The 24,003-nt window shown below is 47.5% G+C and overlaps 2 protein-coding genes across 2 annotated transcripts in view; one reads left to right on the top strand and one right to left on the bottom strand.

Annotated features, from left to right (window-relative positions):
- Positions 1 to 661: 661 nt before the first annotated feature.
- Positions 662 to 24,003, bottom strand: part of LOC143775208 (exonuclease 3'-5' domain-containing protein 2-like) — a 106,312-nt gene continuing 82,970 nt past the window's right edge. The window contains exon 4 of the mRNA XM_077263090.1: positions 662 to 939. Coding sequence (XP_077119205.1) covers positions 933 to 939 — 7 coding nt within the window. The 3' untranslated portion in view covers positions 662 to 932. The remainder of the gene's footprint in view (positions 940 to 24,003) is intronic.
- The window catches only part of LOC143775185 (exonuclease 3'-5' domain-containing protein 2-like), a 68,012-nt gene continuing 46,002 nt past the window's right edge, over positions 1,994 to 24,003 (top strand). The window contains exon 1 of the mRNA XM_077263038.1: positions 1,994 to 2,442. The gene's annotated coding sequence lies outside the window, so the exon portion shown is untranslated. The remainder of the gene's footprint in view (positions 2,443 to 24,003) is intronic.

Below are 24,003 nucleotides of genomic sequence, written 5' to 3'. Positions count from 1 at the left end.
GCGTATTTCTCGCAAGTCACACTGCTGGTCCGTGTGTAATCCGTATTTTTCTCGCCCCCATAGACTTTCATTGGCGATTTTTTTGCGCATTACGGTGACAAACGCAGCATGCTGTGATTTTCTACGGCCGTAGAAGACCGTATAATACGGATCAGTAAAATACGGCTGATAGGAGCTGGGCCATAGAGAATCATTGGGCCGTGTGTTATGCGTATTTTACGGGTGTATTTTCTGTGCTCATACGTCCGTAAAACTCGCCAGTGTGACGCCGGCCTTAGGGTATGTGTCCATGGGCCGTTTTACATCCGGAATAGCAGCGGATTGAGTGCTGCGTGGAGCCGCAGCATTCAATCCGCCGCATCCAGATGTTACAGCATAGTGGAGGGGATTCCGGACATGCGGCAATGTGTGCACATGTGTGCAATGAACACATCCGGCATCATCGCGTCTCCAGAAGAGGGCGGGGCTTAGGGCAGAGCGAGTTTTCCGCTCCGTCCAAAGCGCCGGCCATCCTGAACGTGGACACGCACCCTTAGGATCTTCTTGTGTTTTTAGTGGGTTGATTTGTGGTCTGTTTATTTTATACTTATTATTGGTAATTTTTTAAATATATTTATTTGTGTTAATAATTTTTGATATATTATATTACTACTTTATTTTTAATACAGATTTTTATATGGAAAAAAATACATTGAAGAAAAAAAAACTGATATAAACAATAGATCATTTTCTCATGAGGCCTTCAGCGTAACCTCATTATAATGTGAATTTTGCAGGTGATTCATGTTCCGTCCTGAAGGTTTAGAGCTGGAGTGGCCTCTGCTGGTAACACCTAGTACTGCATAACAGATGGAAGCAATTTATTGGTTTCGCCAGTAGGTGTCAGTAGCGCTCAGTGTAACGGCATCACAGAGAGATCAGGAGACGTAATATCAGAATCTGGGGAGATAGGGAGAAAGTACAAATACAGGAGGAATATATATATATATATATATATATATATATATATATATATATATATATATATATATATATATTTACATTTTCATGTTTTGCATAGTTCATTATTGTTACCTTCAAAGCATCAACCGAATAATAATTATTGCAGATGTGACTGAGGGTTAATAATGATCTGTTGAAAAAAGAAAAAACAGCTCCGACTCTAGGGGCATTGTAGCACGGAAGCCAAGGGATCAAATGTAGAAAACATTCAGCGTCTTAAAATGTCGATGTTTATTAGAAAACGAAGTACAAAGTTCAATGCATAGACAGTCTTGAATGTTTGCATTGAATTTTCTAATAAACATCACAATTTTAAGAAATTGGATCTTTTTCTACATTAATAATGATTTCCCGATGTAAAATGAATATTTTCTGTGTGTATAAAAAGTGGATGTCACGCTGTATTGTCCAGTCCTGCCCTGCATTGTAGACTAGTCTACAACGTGGTGCTATCACAGGCGCGGCTACACACGTCGGTCGGCATGGGGTCTCTTGGGCCGTCCCGGGCCGGCCTCCTCCCACTTTAGGACACTGGTTCGCTCTAGTTCCCCCAGTGTCACAAATACCGAACCTAGTGCAGCGCCCCGAACGGATTGGCACAGAGCAGTCTAGAACCCCTAGACTCAAAGCGATCCAACACTCAGCCTCCCTTGGTGGCCGGGATTACAGGCGCACGCCACTGCGCTCGGCGACGTCACATGCTGCTATTACTGCCTAGAGGCTGCAAGGAGCCGTGACGTCATCGGGAGCCACAGCGCCATCTAGTGTCTGCAGGATGAAACTGCCATAAAGTCAGTAACATAAGTGTAGAGCTGCATGTGTTAGTTTATACCTGTTAGCATGTATACACCGTCACTGAGTGTGAGATTGGTGGGGGCAGACACCCATTCATGTGAATTTCAGCTGATCGGTGGCTGTGACCCCAACTCATCTCATATATCGATGACGTAACCTGTGATCTCGTCCCTGGAAGCCCCCTTAACCGATACAGATAACTCTCCCACCCCATCCCGCCCAGCACCATGACCGACAGTTGTCAGGATCCGCTGCTACCAGGCCACATAGAGCCCACATTATGGCTTCTGCACAGATTGCTACTCAGCTCTCCCAACTTCCTGAGTGGCATCTGTAACAGATCTCTACCCACTTAGTGACAGTAATGGTGGGCATATTAGTCGTCACCCAGCTTTCTGAGAAACAAATGTGAAAATCCATATAGTTTAATGTGTTCAGGCGGTGAGTTTCTTCTATGGCAGCGCTCGGGTCTTATCTCCAGAGAAGACAGTGCTCTGCTCTATGGAGCAGGTTCGGTTCCGGCCCTGCGTGACAGGAAGGGGTTAAACAAGAACGCCGGTCTGTATAAGAGGATCACTAGGGTGCGTGCTGACGTCACCCCGGAAGAGGAAGTGTATGAAGTGGTGGAACGCAGGCGGCGTGCAGGTACGGTTGCGTCTAGTTTGGAGTTGATTTTTTGAGGCCTCATTTTATCAACTCCACTCTAGACGGCTCACTACTGAAGTGACTAGATCGGAGTGGATATTTTGTGGTCCTCATTCCAGCCACTCCACTCTAGTCGGTTCACTGGTGAGGTGACTAGATTGGAGTTGAATTTTTGAGGCCTCACTGCAGTCACATGCCTTTGGTGACCTCATTTTAGCCACTCCACTGTAGACAATTCACTAGTGAGGTGACTAGATCGGAGTGGATTTTTTGATGATCTCTCTGCAGCTTCTCCATTCTAGACAGTTCAGTTACTACAGTGATGTCCCTCAAAAAATCAGCTCCAATGTTCAGAATGGAGCTGATTCCAGGAGCCTCATAGACTGCAATGTAGTGGAATTGGAATGTATACATACACATTGTGTGTGTGTGCGTGTGCGTGCGTGCGTGTGTGTGTATATATATATATATCTCAGCTTTATAATTGTAATAATATAATACTTCTATTTTTTAGATACTTGCTTAAACTGTTATATTTGTTATGTATTTCCAAAGGGCCAATTTTTTTTTTCATGATTAATCAAACTGACATTTTATTATTGCTTTTTATAATATAAATAATTACACATAGCGCGGTTTGTTGATTTTTGCCTGAATTTTACTTTTGCTGTATTACCAGTCCTGGCCGCAGCACCGACATTGGAAGAGTGGACGGAGCCTCACGGGGAAAAACGTAACATAGCGCATCAACAGAGTCCTCATAATTAACATTGGATCGGAGTGGATTTTTGAGGACCTCATTTTAGCAACTCCATTCTAGCTGATTCATTAGTGAACCGTCTAGATCGGAGTGGATTTTTTGAGGACCTCATTTTAGCCACTCCATTCTAGCTGATTCATTAGTGAGCTGTCTAGATCGGAGTGGATTGTTTGAGGACCTCCCTGTAGCCTCAAATCTGTACAGTTTGATGCTGAGGTGACTGGAATTGAGTTTTTCAAAGAGTGAGCGGAGCTTCGCAGGGAGAAACAACATAGCACAGCAACAGAGTCCTCATAATTTACAATATTGGATTGGAGTAGATTTTTGAGGACCTCATTTTAGCAACTCCATTCTAGCTGATTCACCGTTGAGCCGTCTAGATCGGAGTGGATTTTTTGAGGACCTCATTTTAGCCACTCCATTCTAGCTGATTCATTAGTGAACCGTCTAGATCGGAGTGGATTTTTTGAGGACCTCATTTTAGCCACTCCATTCTAGCTGATTCATTAGTGAACCGTCTAGATCGGAGTGGATTTTTTGAGGACCTCATTTTAGCCACTCCATTCTAGCTGATTCATTAGTGAGCTGTCTAGATCGGAGTGGATTGTTTGTGGACCTCCCTGTAGCCTCAAATCTGTACAGTTTGATGCTTAGGTGACTGGAATCAAGTTTTTGAAAGAGTGAGCGGAGCTTTGCAGGGAGAAACATAACACAGCACAGCAACAGAGTCCTCATAATTTACAATATTGGATTGGAGTAGATTTTTGAGGACCTCATTTTAGCAACTCCATTCTAGCTGATTCACCATTGAGCCGTCTAGATCGGAGTGGATTTTTTGAGGACCTCATTTTAGCCACTCCATTCTAGCTGATTCATTAGTGAACCGTCTAGATCGGAGTGGATTTTTTGAGGACCTCATTTTAGCCACTCCATTCTAGCTGATTCATTAGTGAGCTGTCTAGATCGGAGTGGATTGTTTGAGGACCTCCCTGTAGCCTCTAATCTGTACAGTTTGATGCTGAGGTGACTGGAATCGAGTTTTTCAAAGAGTGAGCGGAGCTTCGCAGGGAGAAACATAACATAGCACAGCAACAGAGTCCTCATAATTTATAACATTGGATCCTAGTGGATTTTTGGAGGACCTCATTTTAGCAACTCCATTCTAGCTGATTCACCATTGAGCCGTGCAGATCGGAGTGGATTTTTTGAGGACCTCATTTTAGCAACTCCATTCTAGCTGACTCACCATTGAGCAGTCTAGATCGGAGTGGATTTTTTGAGGACCTCCTTTTAGTAACTCCATTCTAGCTGATTTACTAATTATTTAATACTAGATGGTGGCCCGATTCTAACGCATCGGGTATTCTAGAATATGTATGTAGTTTATTTATGAAGATTTTAGAATAATACAATGAAGACACAGGATTCGGCTGGCTGGGCGCGACCAATTAGCGAAGCATTGTTCAAATCCCACGCCAATTTGCGGCCGGACTGCGCCTGTGGCTGATTATTCGCGGCCGGCGACGTAGTATATAGCACAGCCACGTAGTATATAACACAGCCCAAATAATATATAGTACAGCCACGTAATATATTGCACAGCCACGTAGTTTGTTGCACAGCCACGTAGTATGTTGCACAGCCACATAGTATATTGCACAGCCCACGTAGTATATTGCACAGTCCACGTAGTATATTGAACAGCCACGTAGTATATTGCACAGCCACGTAGTATATTGCACAGCCACGTAGTATATTGCACAGCCCACGTAGTATATTGCACAGCTACACAGTATATTGCACAGCTACACAGTATATTGCACAGCCGACATAGTATATAACAGCCCACGTAGTATATGGCAATGTGGGCACCATATCACTGTTAAAAAAAGAATTAATATAAAAAATCATTATATTTTCACCCTCAGACGGCCCACGGATACAGCCCAGGCATTCAGCGATGCTCCTCGCGATGCTCCGGTCCCAAGAATGCATTGCGGTCTCGCGAGATGATGACGTAGCGGTCTCGCAAGACCGCTTTGTCATCATCTCGCGAGACCGCAATGCATGGACCGGAGCGTCGCGAGGAGCGGGAAAGGCGCCGGAAGGTGAGAATATAATGATTCTTTAGTTTTTTTAATTATTTTTAACATTTGCTGCATAGGCAGCATCAATAGTAAAAAAGTTAGTCACAAAGGGTTAATAGCAGCGTTAACGGAGTGCCTTACACCGCGGCATAACGCGGTCCGTTAACACTGCTATTAACCCTGTGTGAGCGCTGCCTGGAGGGGAGTATGGAGCGGCCATTTCGCTGCCGGACTGTGCCCATCGCTGATTGGTCGTGGCTGTTTGGCCGTGACCAGTCAGCGACTTGGGATTTCCGTGACAGACAGAAAGACGGAAGTGACCCTTAGACAATTATATAGTAGATTATAATACACTAGATTGTGGCCCGATTCTAACGCATCGGGTATTCTAGAACATGCATGTCCCCGTAGTATATGGACAATGATGATTCCAGAATTCGTGGCAGACTGTGCCCGTCGCTGATTGGTCGAGGCAACCTTTATGACATCATCGTCGCCATGGCAACCATTATGACATCTACGTCGATACTGTGCCCGTCGCTGATTGGTCGAGGCGAATTCGCGGCAGACTGTGCCTGTCGCTGATTGGTCGAGGCAACCTTTATGACATCATCGTCGCCATGCTGTGCCCGTCGCTGATTGGTCGAGGCCCAGACGGCCTCGACCAATCAGAGATGCGAGATTTCCAGGACAGACAGACGGAAAAACCCTTAGACAATTATATATATAGATTGTTATAACGTCATTTATTCCACAGGGCTTTACATGTGAAAGGGGCAGATATAGACAAGCACAATAAGCATGAGCAAAACAAGGCACACACAAGTACAGAAGGAGGACCCTGCCCGCGAGGGCTCACAGTCCAAAGGGGATGAGTGAGGATACAGTAGGAGAGGGTAGAGCTGGTCGTGCGGCGATTCAGCAGACTAAGGATCACTGCAGGTTGTAGGCTTGTCAGAAAAGGTGGATCTTCAGGTTCTTTTTGAAGGTTTCCGTGGTAGGCGAGAGTCTGATGTGTTGGGGTAGAGAGTTCCAGAGCATGGAAAGGCATAGGAGAAGTCTTGTATGCAGTTGTGGGAAGAAGAGATAATACGGGAGTAGAGAAGGAGATCTTGAGAGGATCAAAGGTTGTGTGGGGGTAAGTACCGGGAGACCATGTCACAGATATATGGAGGAGACAGGTTGTGGATGGCTTTGTATGTCATAGTTAGGGTTTTGAACTGAAGCATCTGGACAATAGGAAGCCAGTGAAGGGCTTGGCAGACAGAAGAGGCTGGGGAATAACGGGGAGACAGGTGGATTAGTCGGGCAGCAGAGTGTAGGATGGCTTGGAAAGGTGCCAGAGTCCTAGAGGGAGGCCAGAGAGTAGGTGGTTGCAGTAATCAAGGCGGGAGATGATAAGGGCGTTCAGTAGCGTTTTTGTGGTTTTATGGTCAAGGAATGCACGGATCTGGGAAATATTACTGAGTTTAAGTCAAAAGGAGGAGGCAAGGGCTTGGCTATGAGGCTTGAAAGAGAGGGCAGAGTCGAGGATCACCCCGAGGCACCGAGCATGCGGGACTGGGGAAAGTGAGCAGCCATTGACATTGATGGATAGGTCTCGTGGAGGGGCAGATTGAGATGGGGAAAGATGATGAATTCTGTTTTGTCCATGTTCAGTTTTTGAAAGCAAGCAGAAAAGAAAGCTGAAATAGCAGACATTGTGGGATTTTGGTAAGGATGTGAGGTCGGGTCCAGATCGGTAGATCTGCGTTTCATCGGCGTAGAGGTGATACTGCAAACTGTGGGATTCTATGAGCTGTCCCAGGCCAAAGGTGTAGATGGAGAAGAGTAGGGGTCCTAGGACTGAGCCTTGGGGAACACAGACAGGGGGCAAGGTGAGGAGGTGGTGTGGGAGAGGGAGACACTGAATGTTCGGTCTGTTAGATATGACGAGATCCAGGATAGAGCCAAGTTTGTGATGCCAAGAGATTAAAGAATCTGTAGCAGGAGGGAATGGTCGACAGTATCGAAGGCAGACCACTGTCCAGGAGAAGGAGGACAGAGTAGTGTCACTTGCTCTTGGCAGTTAGTAAGTCGTTGGTGACTTTAGTTAGGGCAGTATCAGATGAGTGATGCAGTCAAAAGCCATATTGTAACCGGACAAAGAGGGAGCATGAGAGGCAGGAGGACAGTTCAAGATGGACATGCAGTTCAAGTAGTTTTGAGGCATAAGGGAGAAGAGATATTGGGTGATAGCTAAACACAGAGGATGGGTCAAGGGAGGGCTTTTTGAGGATGGATGTGATCGAGGCATGCTTGAAGGATGAGGGGAATTTGAGTGAGAGATTGAAGGTGTGTTAGGATTGGGATGAAGACTGTGGCGAGGTTAGGGATGAGGTGGGACGGGAGCGGGTCAAGCGTGCAAGTGGTGAGATGCGATCTTGACAGGAGGGTGGAGAGCACGTCTGTGGAGATACGGGGTCAGTGGGTGCTCTCGTCCACTGGCCCGGCTGTCTTTAGCAAGACTGCATGGACCACGGCTCATACCACTGAACGCCCGCTCTATCTCCCAGTGGGCAATACACTACACAGACAACACAGGGTTAAGGTAAAACAGTGTGGCAATACTTTATTGAACCACAGCACACAATAGCCAACAGAACACTCCCACCAATTACCCCAAGATGGTGCACATTACAGGGCCTCACCCTTCCGCTGACTCGCCAAGACAATGGTAGATGTTAAGTCAGAGCTCCCAGGGTCGCTACTCCATCTGTGGATGCACGCACAGAGAAGGGATAATTACAAGCATAGGGAGATGACCAAGAACTGTCTATAAAGTCCATACAAGGTCCAAAGCCAGTTTACATGATGTCAGAGCTCCCAGGGTCACTACTCCATCTGTGGATGCACGCACAGATAAGGGGTAACGACAAGCATAGGGAGATGACCAAGAACTGTCTATAGAGTCCATACAAGGTCCAAAGCCAGTTGACACAAGTCACCACCTGGCTTATCTGACCATCTCCATGAAACCAGGCGACCAGCGGGTCCCAAACCTGGCTTTCTCCAAACATATCCATGGTTCAGAGATGGTCACTGGATCAGATCTGTGTCCTTCCAACTGGAGCCGAAAACCCCTAGGTTGTTTCCTATAGAATCCTAGATCAGTGTCCCTCGTGATGGTGCCATGATGGATTGGCTGCAGTCCTTTCTCTTGTCTGTTGGGTGGTTTGCAGAATATCTGGCTGGTAGCTCTGTGTTACTTCCGTCCCCCAGGATGTGTTCTCTGAGTCTTTTTATACCCAAGGCATGCAAGCTATTTTTAGAATTACCCAGGGTCTTTCAGTCCAACATCAAGATAAGGTGAACAATGGTGATGGGATTAAGTAGCAATATTAGCATATAAGCACACATCAATAAACAAAGCTTAACACTCTCAATGTACAGTCACTATTACAGACTAATTTAAGGTACCTTCACACTGAACAACTTAACAACGATAACGATAGCGATCCGTGACGTTGCAGCGTCCTGGATAGCGATATCGTTGTGTTTGACACGCAGCAGCGATCAGGATCCTGCTGTGACATCGTTGGTCGGAGCTAGAAGGCCAGCACCTTATTTCATCGCTGGATCTCCCGCAGACATCGCTGAATCGGCATGTGTGACGTGGATTCAGCAATGTCTTCACTGGTAACCAGGGTAAACATCGGGTTACTAAGCGCAGGGCTGCGCTTAGTAACCCGATATTTACCCTGGTTACCATTGTAAATGTAAAAAAACCCAAACACTACATACTTAAGGCCCCGTCACACTTAGCGACGCTGAAGCGATACAGACGATGCCGATCGCTGCAGCGTCGCTGTTTAGTCGCTGGGGAGCTGTCACACAGACAGCTCTCCAGCGACCAACGATGCCGAGGTCCCCGGGTAACCAGGGTAAACATCGGGTTGCTAAGCGCAGGGCCGCGCTTAGTAACCCGATGTTTACCCTGGTTACCAGTGTAAAATGTAAAAAACAAACAGTACATACTCACCTTCGCGTCCCCCGGCGTCCGCTTCCTGCACTGACTGAGCGCCGGCCCTATCAGCAGAGCGGTGACGTCACCGCTGTGCTGTGCTTTCACTTTACGGCCGGCAGTCAGTCAGTGCGGGAAGCGGACGGCAAGGGACCTGACGGACACCGGAATGTGAGTATGTAGTGTTTGTTTTTTTTTACATTTACGATGGTAACCAGGGTAAACATCGGGTTACTAAGCGCGGCCCTGCGCTTAGTAACCCGATGTTTACCCTGGTTACCAGTGAAGACATCGCTGAATCCGTGTCACACACACCGATTCAGCGATGTCAGCGGGACCTCAACGACCAAAAAAAGGTCCAGGCCATTCCGACACGACCAGCGATCTCACAGCAGGGGCCTGGTCGCTGGTACGTGTCAAACATAGCGAGATCGCTACTGAGGTCGCTGTTGCGTCACAAAACTTGTGACTCAGCAGCGATCTCGCTAGCGACCTCGCTTAGTGTGACGGGGGCTTTACATTCCGGTGTCTCTCGCGTCCCCCGGCGTCCGCTTCCCTGCACTGTGTCAGCGCCGGCCGGCCGTAAAGCACAGCACTGCGGTGATGTCACCGCTCTGCTTTAGGGCCGACGCTTACACAGTGCAGGGAAGCGGACGCGACAGACACCGGAATGTAAGTATGCAGTGTTTGTTTTTTTTACATTTACACTGGTAACCAGGGTAAACATCGGGTTACTAAGCGTGGCCCTGCGCTTAGTAATCCGATGTTTACACTGGTTACCCGGGGACTTTGGCATCGTTGGTCGCTGGAGAGCTGTCTGTGTGACAGCTCTCCAGCGACCACACAACGACGAAACAGCGACACTGCAGCGATCGGCATCGTTGTCTATATCGCTGCAGCGTCGCTTAATGTGACGGTACCTTTACACAGTATGTTAGATAGTATATCATTTGGCAAGTCTGTCTTCTTGACCCACCAGACATAAACACTTAAATTCACAAGCCAATATACAGATAAAAAGCCAGTTCTTTTGGTTTTGCAAAAACATGGTTGTCTGGGAAATTAAGATACAATCTGGTTTCTTCACAACATCTTCTGTCATGGAGAAGCTGGTTTGGGGGGAACAGTGTTAAGCAGCTAAGAGGAGTATTGGGGGCTGCGGGCCAAAGCTTTCTCTGATCATAACAATCTTCTGCTTAAACAGGCAAAGTCTTCAGCAGAAATGAGAGGAGAGGGGGAGGTGCTGGGGGACGTAGTAGAGAATTGAAAGTGTTGAAAAGCTGTTTAGGGTTGTGGGACAGGGAGAATATGAGAGATGAGAAGTTTGCGTGAGCGTTGACTTAAAGCTGGCAAGGGACTGCTTGTATGCGATGACGTTCTCCGGAGAGGGGGATCGCTTCCATCTCTGCTCAGTGACCCTGGAAGCCCGCCTCAGTTCTGTGGTCAGGCTGGTCAGCCAGGGCTGCCTGTTGATTGTACGAGTTTTGCTATGAGTGTGGGGGCAGCGGAGTCAAGTGTTGCTGTCATTGTGCTGTGATATAAAAAGTGGCAGTAGTATCTGTGTCATGAAGGGAAGCTATGTCTGTTAGAGGGAGAAGGGACTCAGAGTGATTGTAAATTGAGGTGTTAGATTTCTGCGAGGGTGAGTTTGTGGAGTAGGGGTTGCACACTAGGAGAGGAGAGAGAAGAGAATGTCAGTAGGTTGTGGACAGACAGGGGGAGGGGTTAGTGAGATAAGTAAGGGAACAGAGGCGGGTGGAGATAAGGTCCAGCATCTTTGTGAGTGGCCACGGAGGACCATTGAGTGAGGACAAAGGAGGCAGTGAGTGATAGAAGTTTAGAGGCAGCTGGGGTGGAAGCATCAATGGGGATGAAGTAGACCATGATGATAGTGAGGATGTCAGCAGAAAGGAAATTAAATAGCCAGGTGGTGAAGTGGTCGAGAAAGGTGGAGATGGCTAGTTCTGGGGGGTGGCAGATGAAGGCCAGCTGGAGGTTGGAGGGGGAGTCGATGCGGACGGAGTGCACCTCAAACGAGGGAAGAGTAGCTGAGTGTGGTAGTGGAATTGGGGTAAAGGAGCAGGTATCGGACAAAAGCAAGCCAACTCCTCCACCGTGTTTGTTGCTGGGACGAGGGGTGTGAGAGGTGGAATCCGCCATAGGAAAGTGCAGCTGGAGAGGCTGAGTCAGAGGTAGTAAGCCAGGTTTCAGTGATGGCAAGGGAGGAGAGTTTGTTGGTGATAGAGGTCATGGATAAACGGCAGTTTGTTGCAGACAGAGCGTGCGTTCCATAGAGCGCCAGCTAAGGGGACCAGATGAGTGGGTATGAGGTTACCATCATTGAGAAAACATGTAGAGGATCGTGGTAGGGTGTTCGAAATGAGTGTGGGGATGTGTTGAGGGCCAGGATTTGGGGATACGTCGCCAGCAACGAGGAGTAGCAGAAAGAGCATTAGAAGGTGGGAGCAGGATAGGACATGATGAACTGTCTAGACTGGCCTCTATTCTGTAGTTTGGTGCTGAGGTGACTGGAATTGAGTTTTTCAAACAGTAAGCAGAGTTTTTCCTTGTAGCCTCTATTCTGTATAGTTCATTGCTTGACATGACTAGAATGGAGTTGCTGGAGTGATGTCCTCATAGGATCAAATCTAATCTAGACGGCTCATGACTGAAACTTCCAGAATGGAGTTAATTCCAGGAGCTCCTCCTAGATTCCAATCTAGTGGCATACGAATTATAAATGTATGCATGTATGTATTGTCAGTTTTTGTAAAAAGAATAGTTACACACAGCATTTATTGTTCAGTTTTGGCCGAATTTAACTTTTACTGTATTCCAACCAGTCCCAGCTCCGACATTCCTGGAGTGGGTGGATCTAGACCGGCTGACAACCTCTGAAGGAGCATGCGACTTTTGCCATTTGTTGTGTGCCTGATTTTGCCTATCGGGACTTTGTGACGCGTCTGAGCCTTCTGATGAAGATGTGGAGAGGCATCCAGAGGCCGAGATCTGCGGCGGCTCGTATGTGGTGGTATAGGGAGGAATGACTTTTAGAGGGATAGGAGAAATGTTGGCAGGAATTATTAAATGATTGGGAAGGCGTGTGGCATCTACGCTTGCGTCCGCTGTGGCTATGGGGTATGTTGGGGGTAATTGAATCGGCAGCCAGGGGTGGGTTACTGGCCATTATAGGTAACGTTGTGCTGTTTAGCATTGGGGGTGTTATAGTGCTACTGTAATCAACATTGTTGGGATATGAAAGAGCGGGGGTTAATAGAAATTCTTTATTAGCTATTTGGGCTATAGGGAATGATGTAGGATGCCCCAAAATTGCCATAGAAACACAGCTGTGACCTAATAAAATAGTCTGTAGGAGGAAAAAGATCTACATTATTGCAGACCTATTATTGTGGCTATTTGTGTAAATACTTCTGGATTTTTTTTTATAAAGATTTTGCAAGAAAACACGTTTACATACCTTGATAGAGATCAAACAGCCAGTAACCTGTCATTAATGCCCCAACAAGCTTTTCTCAAACTGTTTAATTAACCCCTTAGTGACAGAGCCAATTTGGTACTTAATGACCGAGCCAATTTTTACAATTCTGACCACTGTCCCTTTATGAGGTTATAACTCTGGAACGCTTTAACGGATCCCGCTGATTCTGAGATTGTTTTTTGGTGACATATTGTACTTCATGTTAGTGGTAACATTTATTCAATATTACTTGCCATTATTAATTAAAAAAAAAACGGAAAAATGGCTAAAATTTTTAAAATTTTCGCAATTTTCAAACTTTGAATTTTTATGCCCTTAAATCAGAAAGATATGTCACACAAAAAAGTTAATAAATACATTTTTAGGGACCATCTCACATTTAAAGTCACTTTGAGGTGTGTACATGACAGAAAATACCCAAACTTAACACCCTTCTAAAAACTACACCCCTCAAGGTGCTCAAAACCACATTCAAGACATTTATTAACCCTTTACGTGCTTGACAGGAACTGAAACAATGTGGAAGGAAAAAATGAACATTTACCTTTTTTTTTGCAAATATTTTACTTCAGAACCATTTTTTTTTTATTTTGACAAGTATAAAAAGAGAAAATGAACCACAAAATGTGTTGTGCATTTCTCCTGAATACGCCGATACCCCATATGTGGGGGTAAACAACTGTTTGGGCGCACGGCAGGGCTTAGAAGAGAAGGAGCACCATTTGACTTTTTCAATGCAGAATTGCAGAGCTCCTGATGTTCCTAAACAGTAAAAACCCCTCACAAGTGACCCCATTTTGGAAACTAGACCCCCCAAAGAGCTTATCTAGATGTGTGGAGAGCACTAAGAAGCCCAAAGTGTTTCACTGCAGTTTATAACGCAGAGCCGTGAAAATACAAAATCATTTTTTTCCTACAAAAATTTTAGTCCAGATTTTTTTATTTTCCCAAGGGTAACAGGAGAAATTAGACCCCCAAAGTGGTTGTGCAATTGTTCCTGAGTACACTTATGCCCCATGTTTGGGTAAACCACTGTTTGGGCGCACGTCGGGGCTCAGAAGGAGGGAACACCATTTGACTTTTTGAATGCAAGATTGGCTGGAATCAATGGTGGTGCCATGTCGCGTTTGGAGAGCCCCTGATGTGCCTAAACAGTGGAGACCCCTCAATTCTAACTCCTACACTAACCCCATCACACTCGTAACCCTAATCCCAAACCTAACACACCCCTAACCCTAATACCAACCATAACCCTAACCACAAGCCTAACCCTAACCCCAACACACCCCTAACCACAAGCCTAACCCTAACCTTAACCCTAACTCTAGTTCCAACCCTAACCCTAAGTGCCCACGTTGCGGATTTTTCCGCAGTTTTTGAAAAATCCGCAGGCAAAACGCACTGCATTTTACTTGCGGATTTACAGTGTTTTCTGTGCTGATTTCACCTGCGGATTCCTATTGAGGAACAGGTGTAAAACGCTGCAGAATCCACACAAAGAATTGACATGCTGCGGAAAATGCGCGGTATTTTCCGCACCATGGACACAGCGGATTTGGTTTTCCATAGATTTACATGGTACTGTAAACGTGATGGAAAACTGCTATGAATCCGCAGCGGCCAATCCACACTGTGTGCACAGAGCCTAATTTTAACCCCAACCCTAATTCTAACCCTAATTGCAACCCTAACTGTTGTGAATTCCGTTCTTGGGCTCCATCCTGTGGTCATGAATGGTATTTTTGGGAGTTCTGCTCTTGGGCTCCCTCTGGTGGTTTCGAGTGGAACTTAGCAGCTGCTTTCACTAATCGGTGCCCTGGCCTTGTTATTTAACTGGGCTTTAGGCTGTAGTTGATGCCAGCTGTCAATGTTTCTTCCTGTGGATTCAGTCCTTTCCTGGAAGCTCTCTGTTGGCCAGTCCATTTCAGCTTAAGATAAGTTCAGCTAGTTTTTGGGTGTTTCCCTGCTTATGACCTTCTGTTCAGTTTAAGTTATGTCTCTTTTGTCCAGCTTGTCATTATGAATTATTCCGGCTAGTTGGAAGCTCTGGGGTTGCAGATTTGCTCCTCCACACCGTGAGTCGGTGTGGAGGTTATTTTTGTAAACTCTGCGTGGACATTCAGTTTTTTATACTGACCGCACAGTAGCCTTTTCTATCTCTGTCTATTTAGATAGTATTGGCCTCCTTTGCTAAATCTAGTTTCATTTCTGAGTTTGTCATTTCCCTCTCCACTCACCGTCAATATTTGTGGGGGGCTATCTTTCCTTTGGGGGTTTCTCTGAGGCGAGATAGTTTTCCGTTTCCATCTTCAGGGGTAGCTAGTTCTTAGGCTGTGAAGGTGTCTAGGCAGAGATAGGAACGCTCCACGGCTATCTCCAGTGTTGGTGTTAGGAGTAGGGATTGCGGTCAGTAAAGCAACCACCTCCTCAGAGCTAGTACATTATTTGTTTTACCCACCAGGTCATTTCAGTGTTGCTCCGTAATCACTAGGTCATAACAGTGATTACTGTCGGTGGAGCTGCCACCTCCTCTGAGCTTGTCCATGATTGGTTTTACCCACCAGGTCATCTCAGTACTGCTCCGTAATCACCAGGTCATAACACCTAACCCTAATTGCAACCCTACCCCTAGTGGAAAAAAATATATATTTTCTTTATTTTATTATTTTGCCTACCTATGGGGGTGATAAAGGGGAGGGGGACATTTACTATTTTTTTTTTGATCACTGTGATACAACCTATCACGGTGATCAAAATGTACCTTTAATGAATCTGCGGGCCGATTTGGCGGGCGCACTGTGCATGTGCCCGCCATTTTGGAAGATGACGGCACCCATGGAGAAGACGGACGGACACCCGGACTTGGTAAGTATGGGGGGGTGGGATCGGAAAGCGGGGGGGCACGGACGGAGAGAAGACTGATGGCGGCGGATCGCCGCTGTCAGTCAGTGGAGGGGGCAGATCGTGGTCTCCAACCATGGCTGATGATATTGCAGCATCGGCTGGATTGTAATATTTCACCAATTCTCAGTTAACCCTTTCACCCGATATACAGGAATGCGATCCTGCCATGACGCCACATAGGCGTCACAGGTCGGATTAACTCTCTATGTACCATTTTATTATGTTCATTACTAGGGTTGAGCGAAACGGATCGGACAAATTCAAAAATCACCGACTTTCGTCAAAGTCGGGTTTCATGAAACCCGACCCTAGTGTGGGATCGGCCATGAGGTCGGCAATCTTCGCGCCAAAGTCGCGTTCAGCGCCATTTTTCAGCCAATGAAGATGGAGACAGAGTGTGGGCAGTGTGATGACATAGGTCTCGGTCCCCACCATCTTAGAAAAGGGCATGACCGTGATTGGCTTGCTTTCTGCGGCGTCACAGGGGCTATAAAGGGGCGTGCACGCCGACCGCCATCTTACTTCTGCTGATCTTAGCATAGGGAGAGGTTGCTGCAGCTTCATCAGAAGGGGTATAGTTAGGGAGGGAAGATTAACCCCCAAACCGCTTGTGCTGTAGCGATTTCCACTGTCCAACACCACCTTTTGTTTGGTGACAGTGGAGGCTATATTTTTGTGCATCAGCTCTGTAGCTTATTAGTCTGCCTTATAAGGCTCCCTGATAGCTGCATTGCTGTTTGCACGCTGTTGTGCAAACCGACTGCTTTTTTAAAAGCAAAAATCCTGTTGCTCCTTTCTGCACAGTTATCTTGTTTATCTGTCCACACTTTTGTGTGCAGCAGTCCTTTTTATTGCTGCCATAATTGTCCTGAGATCATTGTAGGGAAATTGAAATTGTACTACAGTCCTTGTATTTTTTCATATATCTTCCAGCCACTTACATTGTGTTGTTATACACTGGGCCTGAGTTTTGGTGCAGTCTCCCCCCCAAAAAAGTGAGATTCAAATTGTCATAAAGTGGATGTACTTAAGTCCTGTTAGTTTGTCGTATATCAGTCAGCCACTTTCTGCCACTTACACAGTGTTGTGTTATACACTGGGCCTGAGTTTTGGTGCAGTCTCCCCCCCAAAAAAAAGGGAGATTTAAATTCTCAACAAGTTTATATACACCTTCTACCTTGTTTTACAGTACCATGTAACGGTTGTTATTTTGGTTAGATTTTCCCAAAAATGAGTAAGTCCGGTGGAAGAGGCCGTGGGCGGTCATTGCCAGCTGTTACTGATGGTGGTGGTGGCGCATCTGGTGGTAGTGGGAAAAGCAAAATAGCGCCTAAGGCTGGAGGTGTTGAGCCAGCGTCATCGTCTGGCTACACAAGGCCTCGAAGGCTCATTTGTCTGGGAGTAGGAAAATAGGTATTAAGCTTACCGTTAATGATGTTTCCAGGAGTCCATCCTGACAGCACTATGGAGGACGTCCTCCTCCCCCTTGCTGGGACAGGAAACACACGAGAGTTCAAAAGGTCTGGTCCCACCCCCAATCCTCAGTGTTGTAACAAGAACCGCCTCAAGGGAGTTGCAAAAAATTATATTTAATGGTAAAGAACATAACACCATATATTTAGGAACATATTACATCATATGTTAAGAACATAGTACAGACATGTCAGGTTCATATTACATTAGCATAACTAAATTAACAGGGAGGGAATTACCCGTGCTGTCAGGATGGACTCCTGGAAACATCATTAACGGTAAGCTTAATACCTATTTTCCAGGACGTCATCCTGACAGCACTATGGAGAGTACCAAAGCACCTCCTCAGGGTGGGATTACCGCTTGGAGAACTTTTCTCCCGAATGCAGTATGCTGACCAGACAACACATCAAGCTTATAATGTTTGCAAAAGGTATTCGCACTAGCTCATGTAGCGGCCTTACAAATTTGCTCTAGAGGCACCTGCCCTCTCGGCCCAAGAAGTAGCCATCCCTCTAGTAGAGTGTGCATGGAGACCCCTTGGAGGAGGGATGCCCTCCGACTGGTAGGCCTCAGAGATCACGGAAGTGATCCATCGAGCAATGGAGGCCTTAGAGGCCTTTTTTCCCCTATTTTTACCGCCGAACAAAATAAACAGATTTGGGTCGATTCGCCATGGGTTGGTGGCTGACAGGTAGTCGATGACCGCCTGTCTGACATCCAGGGAATGCAGAGCTTCCTCTTTAGAATTGGAAGGGTTACAGCAAAAGGATGGTAACACTATCTCCTGATTCCTATTTTTTAGAGTACCCACTTTTGGAACGAACGAAGGATCTAGTTTAAGGACCACACTATCATCTCTAATCTGGAGGTACGGGTCCCGTGTGCACAGGGCTTGAATTTCCCCCACCCTCTTAGCCGTGGTGATCGCCACTAGGAATGCCGTCTTACGTGTCAGGGCCGAAATGGACATGTTATCTGCCGAAGCGTAATTATTTTTGCAGAGGAATCTCAGGACGAGGTTAAGGTCCCAAGGAGGAGATATTTGTCTGATGGTGGGGCGCAACCTTTGGGTGGGGCTCTGATAAATCTAACTATCCAAGGGTGTGTTGCCAGGGGATAGTCTAGAAAGGAGCTAAGTGCCGAGATCTGCACCTTCAAGGTACTCGGCCTAAGCCCCTTATCAAACCCAGCTTGCAGAAAATCCAGAATTCTGGGTAAGTCGGGAGTGCCTGCCGCAACCTCGGACCTGCCACCCTCCAGACAGAAACGCCTCCAGATCTTCAGGTAGATTGCTGACGTGACCGGCTTCCTGCTAGCCTTGATAGTGGATATGACCTGGTCAGACAAGCCTCTTGCCTTCAGGATGTTCCTTTCAGGATCCAGGCTGAGAGATGTAGCTTCTCTGGGTCCGGATGGTACACTGGGCCCTGGTGGATTACATCTGGTCTGTGAGGGAGCTCCACTGGACTCTCTATCGCCAGGTCTACCAGCAGGGAGAACCAACTCCTCCTTGGCCAGTATGGAACTATCAAAATCACTCGAGCCTGTTCTTCCTTGATCTTCCTGAGAACAGCCGGGATTAGAGCTAGAGGAGGGAAAGCATATGAGAGGGGCTCCGTCCAACTGTGACTTAGACCATCTATTCCTTCCGGCAGATCTCGAGGGTTCAGCGAGAAGAACCTTGAGACCTTCGAGTTTCTCCTGTTTGCGAAGAGGTCTATACTGGGAGTGCCCCAACGCCGGCACAGCTCCTGGAAGATGTCCTGGTTGAGTTCCCACTCTGTTGCAAACACTCTTCTGCTCAGGTAATCCGCTATGACATTCTGGGAGCCTTCTAGGTGGATTGCAGAGATGGAAAGGATCGACCTTTCTGCCCAGCGAAATATTCTCCCTGCCAGCTCCTGGAGAAGATGGTGTCTTGGGCCTCCTTGGTGTTTTAGGAAGGAAACAGTTGTCACATTGTCGGACAATACTCTGACGTGATGATTCTCCAGAGTGCGCCGATTCCTTCTCAGGGCTTCCCAGACAGCATACAGCTCTCTGAAGTTGGATGAGTTGCGAGCGACGTCTGGAGGCCACCTTCCCTGGAGGATCCTTCCTTCTAAGTGAGCTCCCCAGCCCCAGGCGCTGGCATCTGTAGTAACTACTACGTAGGGATCGGTAGTCCATAGTACTCCTGTTCTTAGCTTCTCCGGGTCTGTCCACCACAGGAGAGATCTTCGTACTGGATCTGGTAGATGTAAAGTACTGTCTAGAGAAGACTGACGACGGTCCCACTTGGAGAGGATTAGGCTCTGTAGTGGTCTTGAATGGAACTGTGCCCATCTTACGCATGGTATGCATGCCGTCATTAGGCCTAGCACTCTCATGGCCATCCTTATCAAGACTCTGCGTTCTAGTAGGAGTCTGATCTGAATCTGAATTGCCTCCAGCTTGGATTCGGGTAGTAGGGATATTCTGTTTGCAGAATCTAGACAGACACCCAGGAAGACCTTCTTGTGCTCCGGAATTAGGTCTGATTTCTGCCAGTTTATGATCCATCCCAAGTGCTCAATTACCGCGATGGTTCGGTTCCTGTGATCCAATAGGATCTCTGGTGTTCTTGCTATCAGGAGAAAGTCGTCGAGATACGGGACTATTATAATCCCCTGGTTTCTTAGGAACGCTACTATCTCCGACACCAGTTTTGTAAATACACGAGGTGCTGAGGCAAGTCCAAACGGCAGGCACTGAAATTGGTAGTGACAGGTCCCGGACGGCAGAACTACCGCGAACCTCAGAAGCCTCTGAGATAGATGGTGGACAGGGACCTGATAATAGACACTCTTCAAATCGAGAGTGCACATTACCGCGTTCTGATCTATGAGGAGGATTGCAGAACGGATGGACTCCATACGAAACCTCTTGTACCTGACCCAGGCATTCAGAGGTTTCAAATTTACAATTGTGCGTGAGTCGCCGGACGGTTTTGTTATGGAGAACAGGGAAGAGTAGTGTCCCTGGCCTAGCTCTAGCGGTGGTACTGGTATTATGACTCTTGAGGAAAGCATGTCCATTAAGTCTTTTACCATGGGAGAGTCTTGCATAACCACCGTAGGTACGATGTACCTGTCTGGTGGAGGGGAGTAGAACTCTATACTGTAGCCTTCTGACACAGTGCGAAGGACCCATTGATTTTGAGTGACTCTGCTCCAGTTTACCGCAAAATGGCGAAGCCTTCCCCCTATAAGAGTGGCGTCATTGTGATTTAGATTTAGAGGAGGGGCTGAAGAAGAAACTCCTGTTCTTGCTACCGTGGCCACGGGCGCCCCTATTAAAACCTCTATTGGACCTTCCCCCTCTGAAGTCGGACCTGTAGTCGGACTGTCTTCTAAAGGGAAACCCTCTCCGAAAGGACTGAGGCCTCTTAGGCTTGTCCTCTGGGAACCCTTTTTTCTTGTCTGAAGCCGACTAAGATAGTATCGAGGGAAGGACCAAACACCCTTGCACCGGAGAAGGGGATTGAACACAATTTTGTCTTGGACGCATTATCCCCCGACCAAGACCTTAGCCAGACCGCTCTTCTAGCCGCATTAGACAATGATCCGTTTCTGGCTGAAAATCTGACTGACTCAGCCGTCATGTCAGATAGAAAAGCGGTAGCCGATTTCATTATGGGGAGAGAGCTTAGTATCTCTGACCTTGGGGTCTTATTAGAGAGGTGCTCCTCTAATTGCCCCATCCAAAGGTGCATAGACCGAGCTACCGAGGTGGCAGCAATGTTGGTCTTAATTGGAGCCGCAGAAGACTCCCAGGCTCTCTTTAGTAATATGTCCGCCTTACGATCCATCGGATCGCGCAAGGTCGATGAGTCCTCAAATGGGATAGCTGTCTTTTTGGCGACCTTCGCCACCGGGACGTCCACCTTGGGTATCTCGTCCCATAGCTTAACATCGTCCGGCTCAAAGGGTAGACGCGCCTTAAAGTCTTTAGACAAAGACAGCCGACGTTCCGCCTCTTTCCATTCTTCGAGCACCATGGCCTTGATATGCTCACTAACCGGGAAGACTGTCTGCCGACGTGACACAAGTCCCCCAAACATCAGGTTCTGCCTGGATTGCGGCTTAGATGTCTCTTCTACCTGCATGGTGCATCGCACCGCTTGCACCAGCTCGTTCATGTCCTCTGCCTGGAAAAGGTACTTCCTCTGATGGTCCTGGCTTCCAGAAGGAAGCTCACCCTCGTCCTCAGAGACTAGGTCCTCAGAGTCGGACCTGTCATCAGAAGTATATTCCAGCTCCCGCCTGGCCCTTTTGCGACTGGGCATAGGGCTGGGCTTTTCCACCATGGTAGCTAAGGAAGCCTGGACCTCTTCTCTGATTAAGGACCTCATCTCAGATAATAAGGTGGGCTGCTCCTCTCTCATGACCTTAGATGTGCAATCCGCACATAAGGTTTTGCCATGGGTGTCCGGGAGTTTTGCGTTACATAATGGACATCTACTGGACTTCCCCGAGGCCTTTCCGGATCTCTTAACTTGACCAGGGGGGGACGGCTGGGGTTCCCTTATCCTTAAATGACATAAGATAGGGAACGTAACAGGGTGGCTGTCTTTTACCAGGGTGCTTAGGGGAGTTTGCGCACTGCGCACTTACCCCATCCTCAGGTGGCATGCTCTCCATGTTCCACGGTGTCAGGCTCCTTGCCGCTGCAGCGTCTGCAAAGCGCTACGATACCTGAGCTCCACGCTGGAACGCACGCCTCCCCTGTACATCCAGCGTTACCGGAAGTGACGGTAACGGATGCCGCAAACCGGAAGTGACGCGGTCCCCGGAACTTCCGCCGGAAGAGTCAGAGCCCGGCGTTCACGCTGATGGATGCTGCTGACCTCGGGAACCGCGTCCGCAGCCGAGAGCCCCCCCCACCGGGAGGAGCGGCTGCTGGTCTTTGGAGCAGAGGGACCCCCCTCTGGAGGGTTTCTGCCCTGAGCCTCTTGACAGGGGGAAGGATCTGGCAAGCCGCACGATCCCCCTGAGCTCCGGTAAGCTGCGCAGCTTCTTCTCGTGCGTCCCTTGCAGGGACAGGAAAAACACTGAGGATTGGGGGTGGGACCAGACTTTTTGAACTCTCGTGTGTTTCCTGTCCCAGCAAGGGGGAGGACGTCCTCCATAGTGCTGTCAGGATGACGTCCTGGAAAACAGCTTTTAAAGCCGGAGCAGCAGGAAAAAGTTTTGGCTTTCCTTGCTGACTCAGCCTCTAGCTCTTTCGCCTCCTCTTCAGAAAGTTCCAAATATAAAAGCAGCGAGTCGTCAGTGGATGCTCCAGGTCAGGAACAAGTCGCTTCCTTGTGTCCTTCACCCAAACCAAAAGTGAAGGATGAGTCAGGCAACACTACAGTTTACTCCATGGAGCTCATTACACATACCGTGCCTGGGTTAGAAAGGGAAATTGTTAACTGCCCATTACAAGACGAATCGGACATGGAGTGCACTGATGCATAGCCACAGCTAGATTATTATGCTACTTTTCCTCCCTTATCGATCTTCTCCCTCACAGGTCATTCGCCTTTGATTAATGGACATCTAAAATAGACACCTGGCGTGAATTGGCAGACTATGCATTACAGGAGCTCGCTTGCCCTGCTGCTAGTGTGCTATCCGAAAGTCTTCAGTGCTGCTGGTTCAATACTGACCGAAAAAAAGGACACGTCTGGCTACCCGAAATGTCGATGATCTAACCTTCATTAAAATGAACCAATCATGGATTTAAAATTATTTGGCCCCACCTTCCCCTGCTGACACGTAGCTTGCCTGAAAAATGTCTTGCTTTTGGCCTCCTCTTACTGACTGCTCCAATTCCTCCATTTGCAGCTGCTGAATGTCCACCATAGGCCATTTTTATACCTCTCTAAATGGGCTAACTACCCCCACAGGGCCGTGGTCACCACCTGGCGCAAGCACCCATGCGAGTGCCGTTTGCCTGGACAGGTGGGTGTGCCCACTCTTGGGCGATGGCACTGGCACAGGGTCCCTCCTAGTACAATGAAGTGTCTCTGAAGGTGGTGGTGCACAACCGTCAGACACACCGTCGTAATATGAGGGGCCCTGTGCCAGTACCGCCGCCCACGAGAGTGCTCCCCCCAGCTCGAACAGTGCTCTACCACTTGCAATACTTACCTCTCCCTGCTCCACTGTGTAAGCTGTGCTGATAAATCCTTCAATGGCACTGCCAATACAAATTTGTTGAAATCATAGATGATAGTTAAAATATACAGGGGCCCTGGCCTCCATTTAGACCAGTTAATACTTTGCGCCTACTACCACTGTCTGCTACTCAGCAGAGGAGCCCACCCCTGTACCTAGCTATGCCACCTGTTTATTTATAAACAATTTTTTGGCAGACATTTAGCCTACTTAATTATTTGGGCCTACTAACTGTGTCAGTCACTCATTACAGTTGTCCTCCACTGAACAAAGCAATGCCGCCTGTTTAGTCCTGTTAACACATTTGAACTGCATTTAGCCCACTTTATTATTTGGGCCTACAAACTGTGTCAGCCACTCATTAATTTTCCTCCACTGAACAAAGCAATGCCGCCTGTTTAGTCCTGTTACCAATTTTGAACTGCATTTAGCCTACATAATTATTTGGGCCTATGTTTCCTCCTCATCATGCCCATTAGATGAGTCTGCTGGTACATTGACCCAGACCACTACATTCCCCTTGCACTCTACACAGCCAGAATCTGACCCTGCTGAAAGTCAGGTTCCCCTTCCCGCATACTATACCACCTTACACGGGGACAAAGAGGAAGGTGCAGATGAAAGTGCAGGTTCCTTCATCAGGTGTGTGT

Source organism: Ranitomeya variabilis, chromosome 1, assembly GCF_051348905.1.
Source record: "Ranitomeya variabilis isolate aRanVar5 chromosome 1, aRanVar5.hap1, whole genome shotgun sequence".
In the NCBI taxonomy this organism is placed as follows: domain Eukaryota; kingdom Metazoa; phylum Chordata; class Amphibia; order Anura; family Dendrobatidae; genus Ranitomeya; species Ranitomeya variabilis.
The sequence above is the reverse complement of the archived record's forward strand: the minus strand, read 5'-3'. Positions and strand labels throughout refer to the sequence as shown.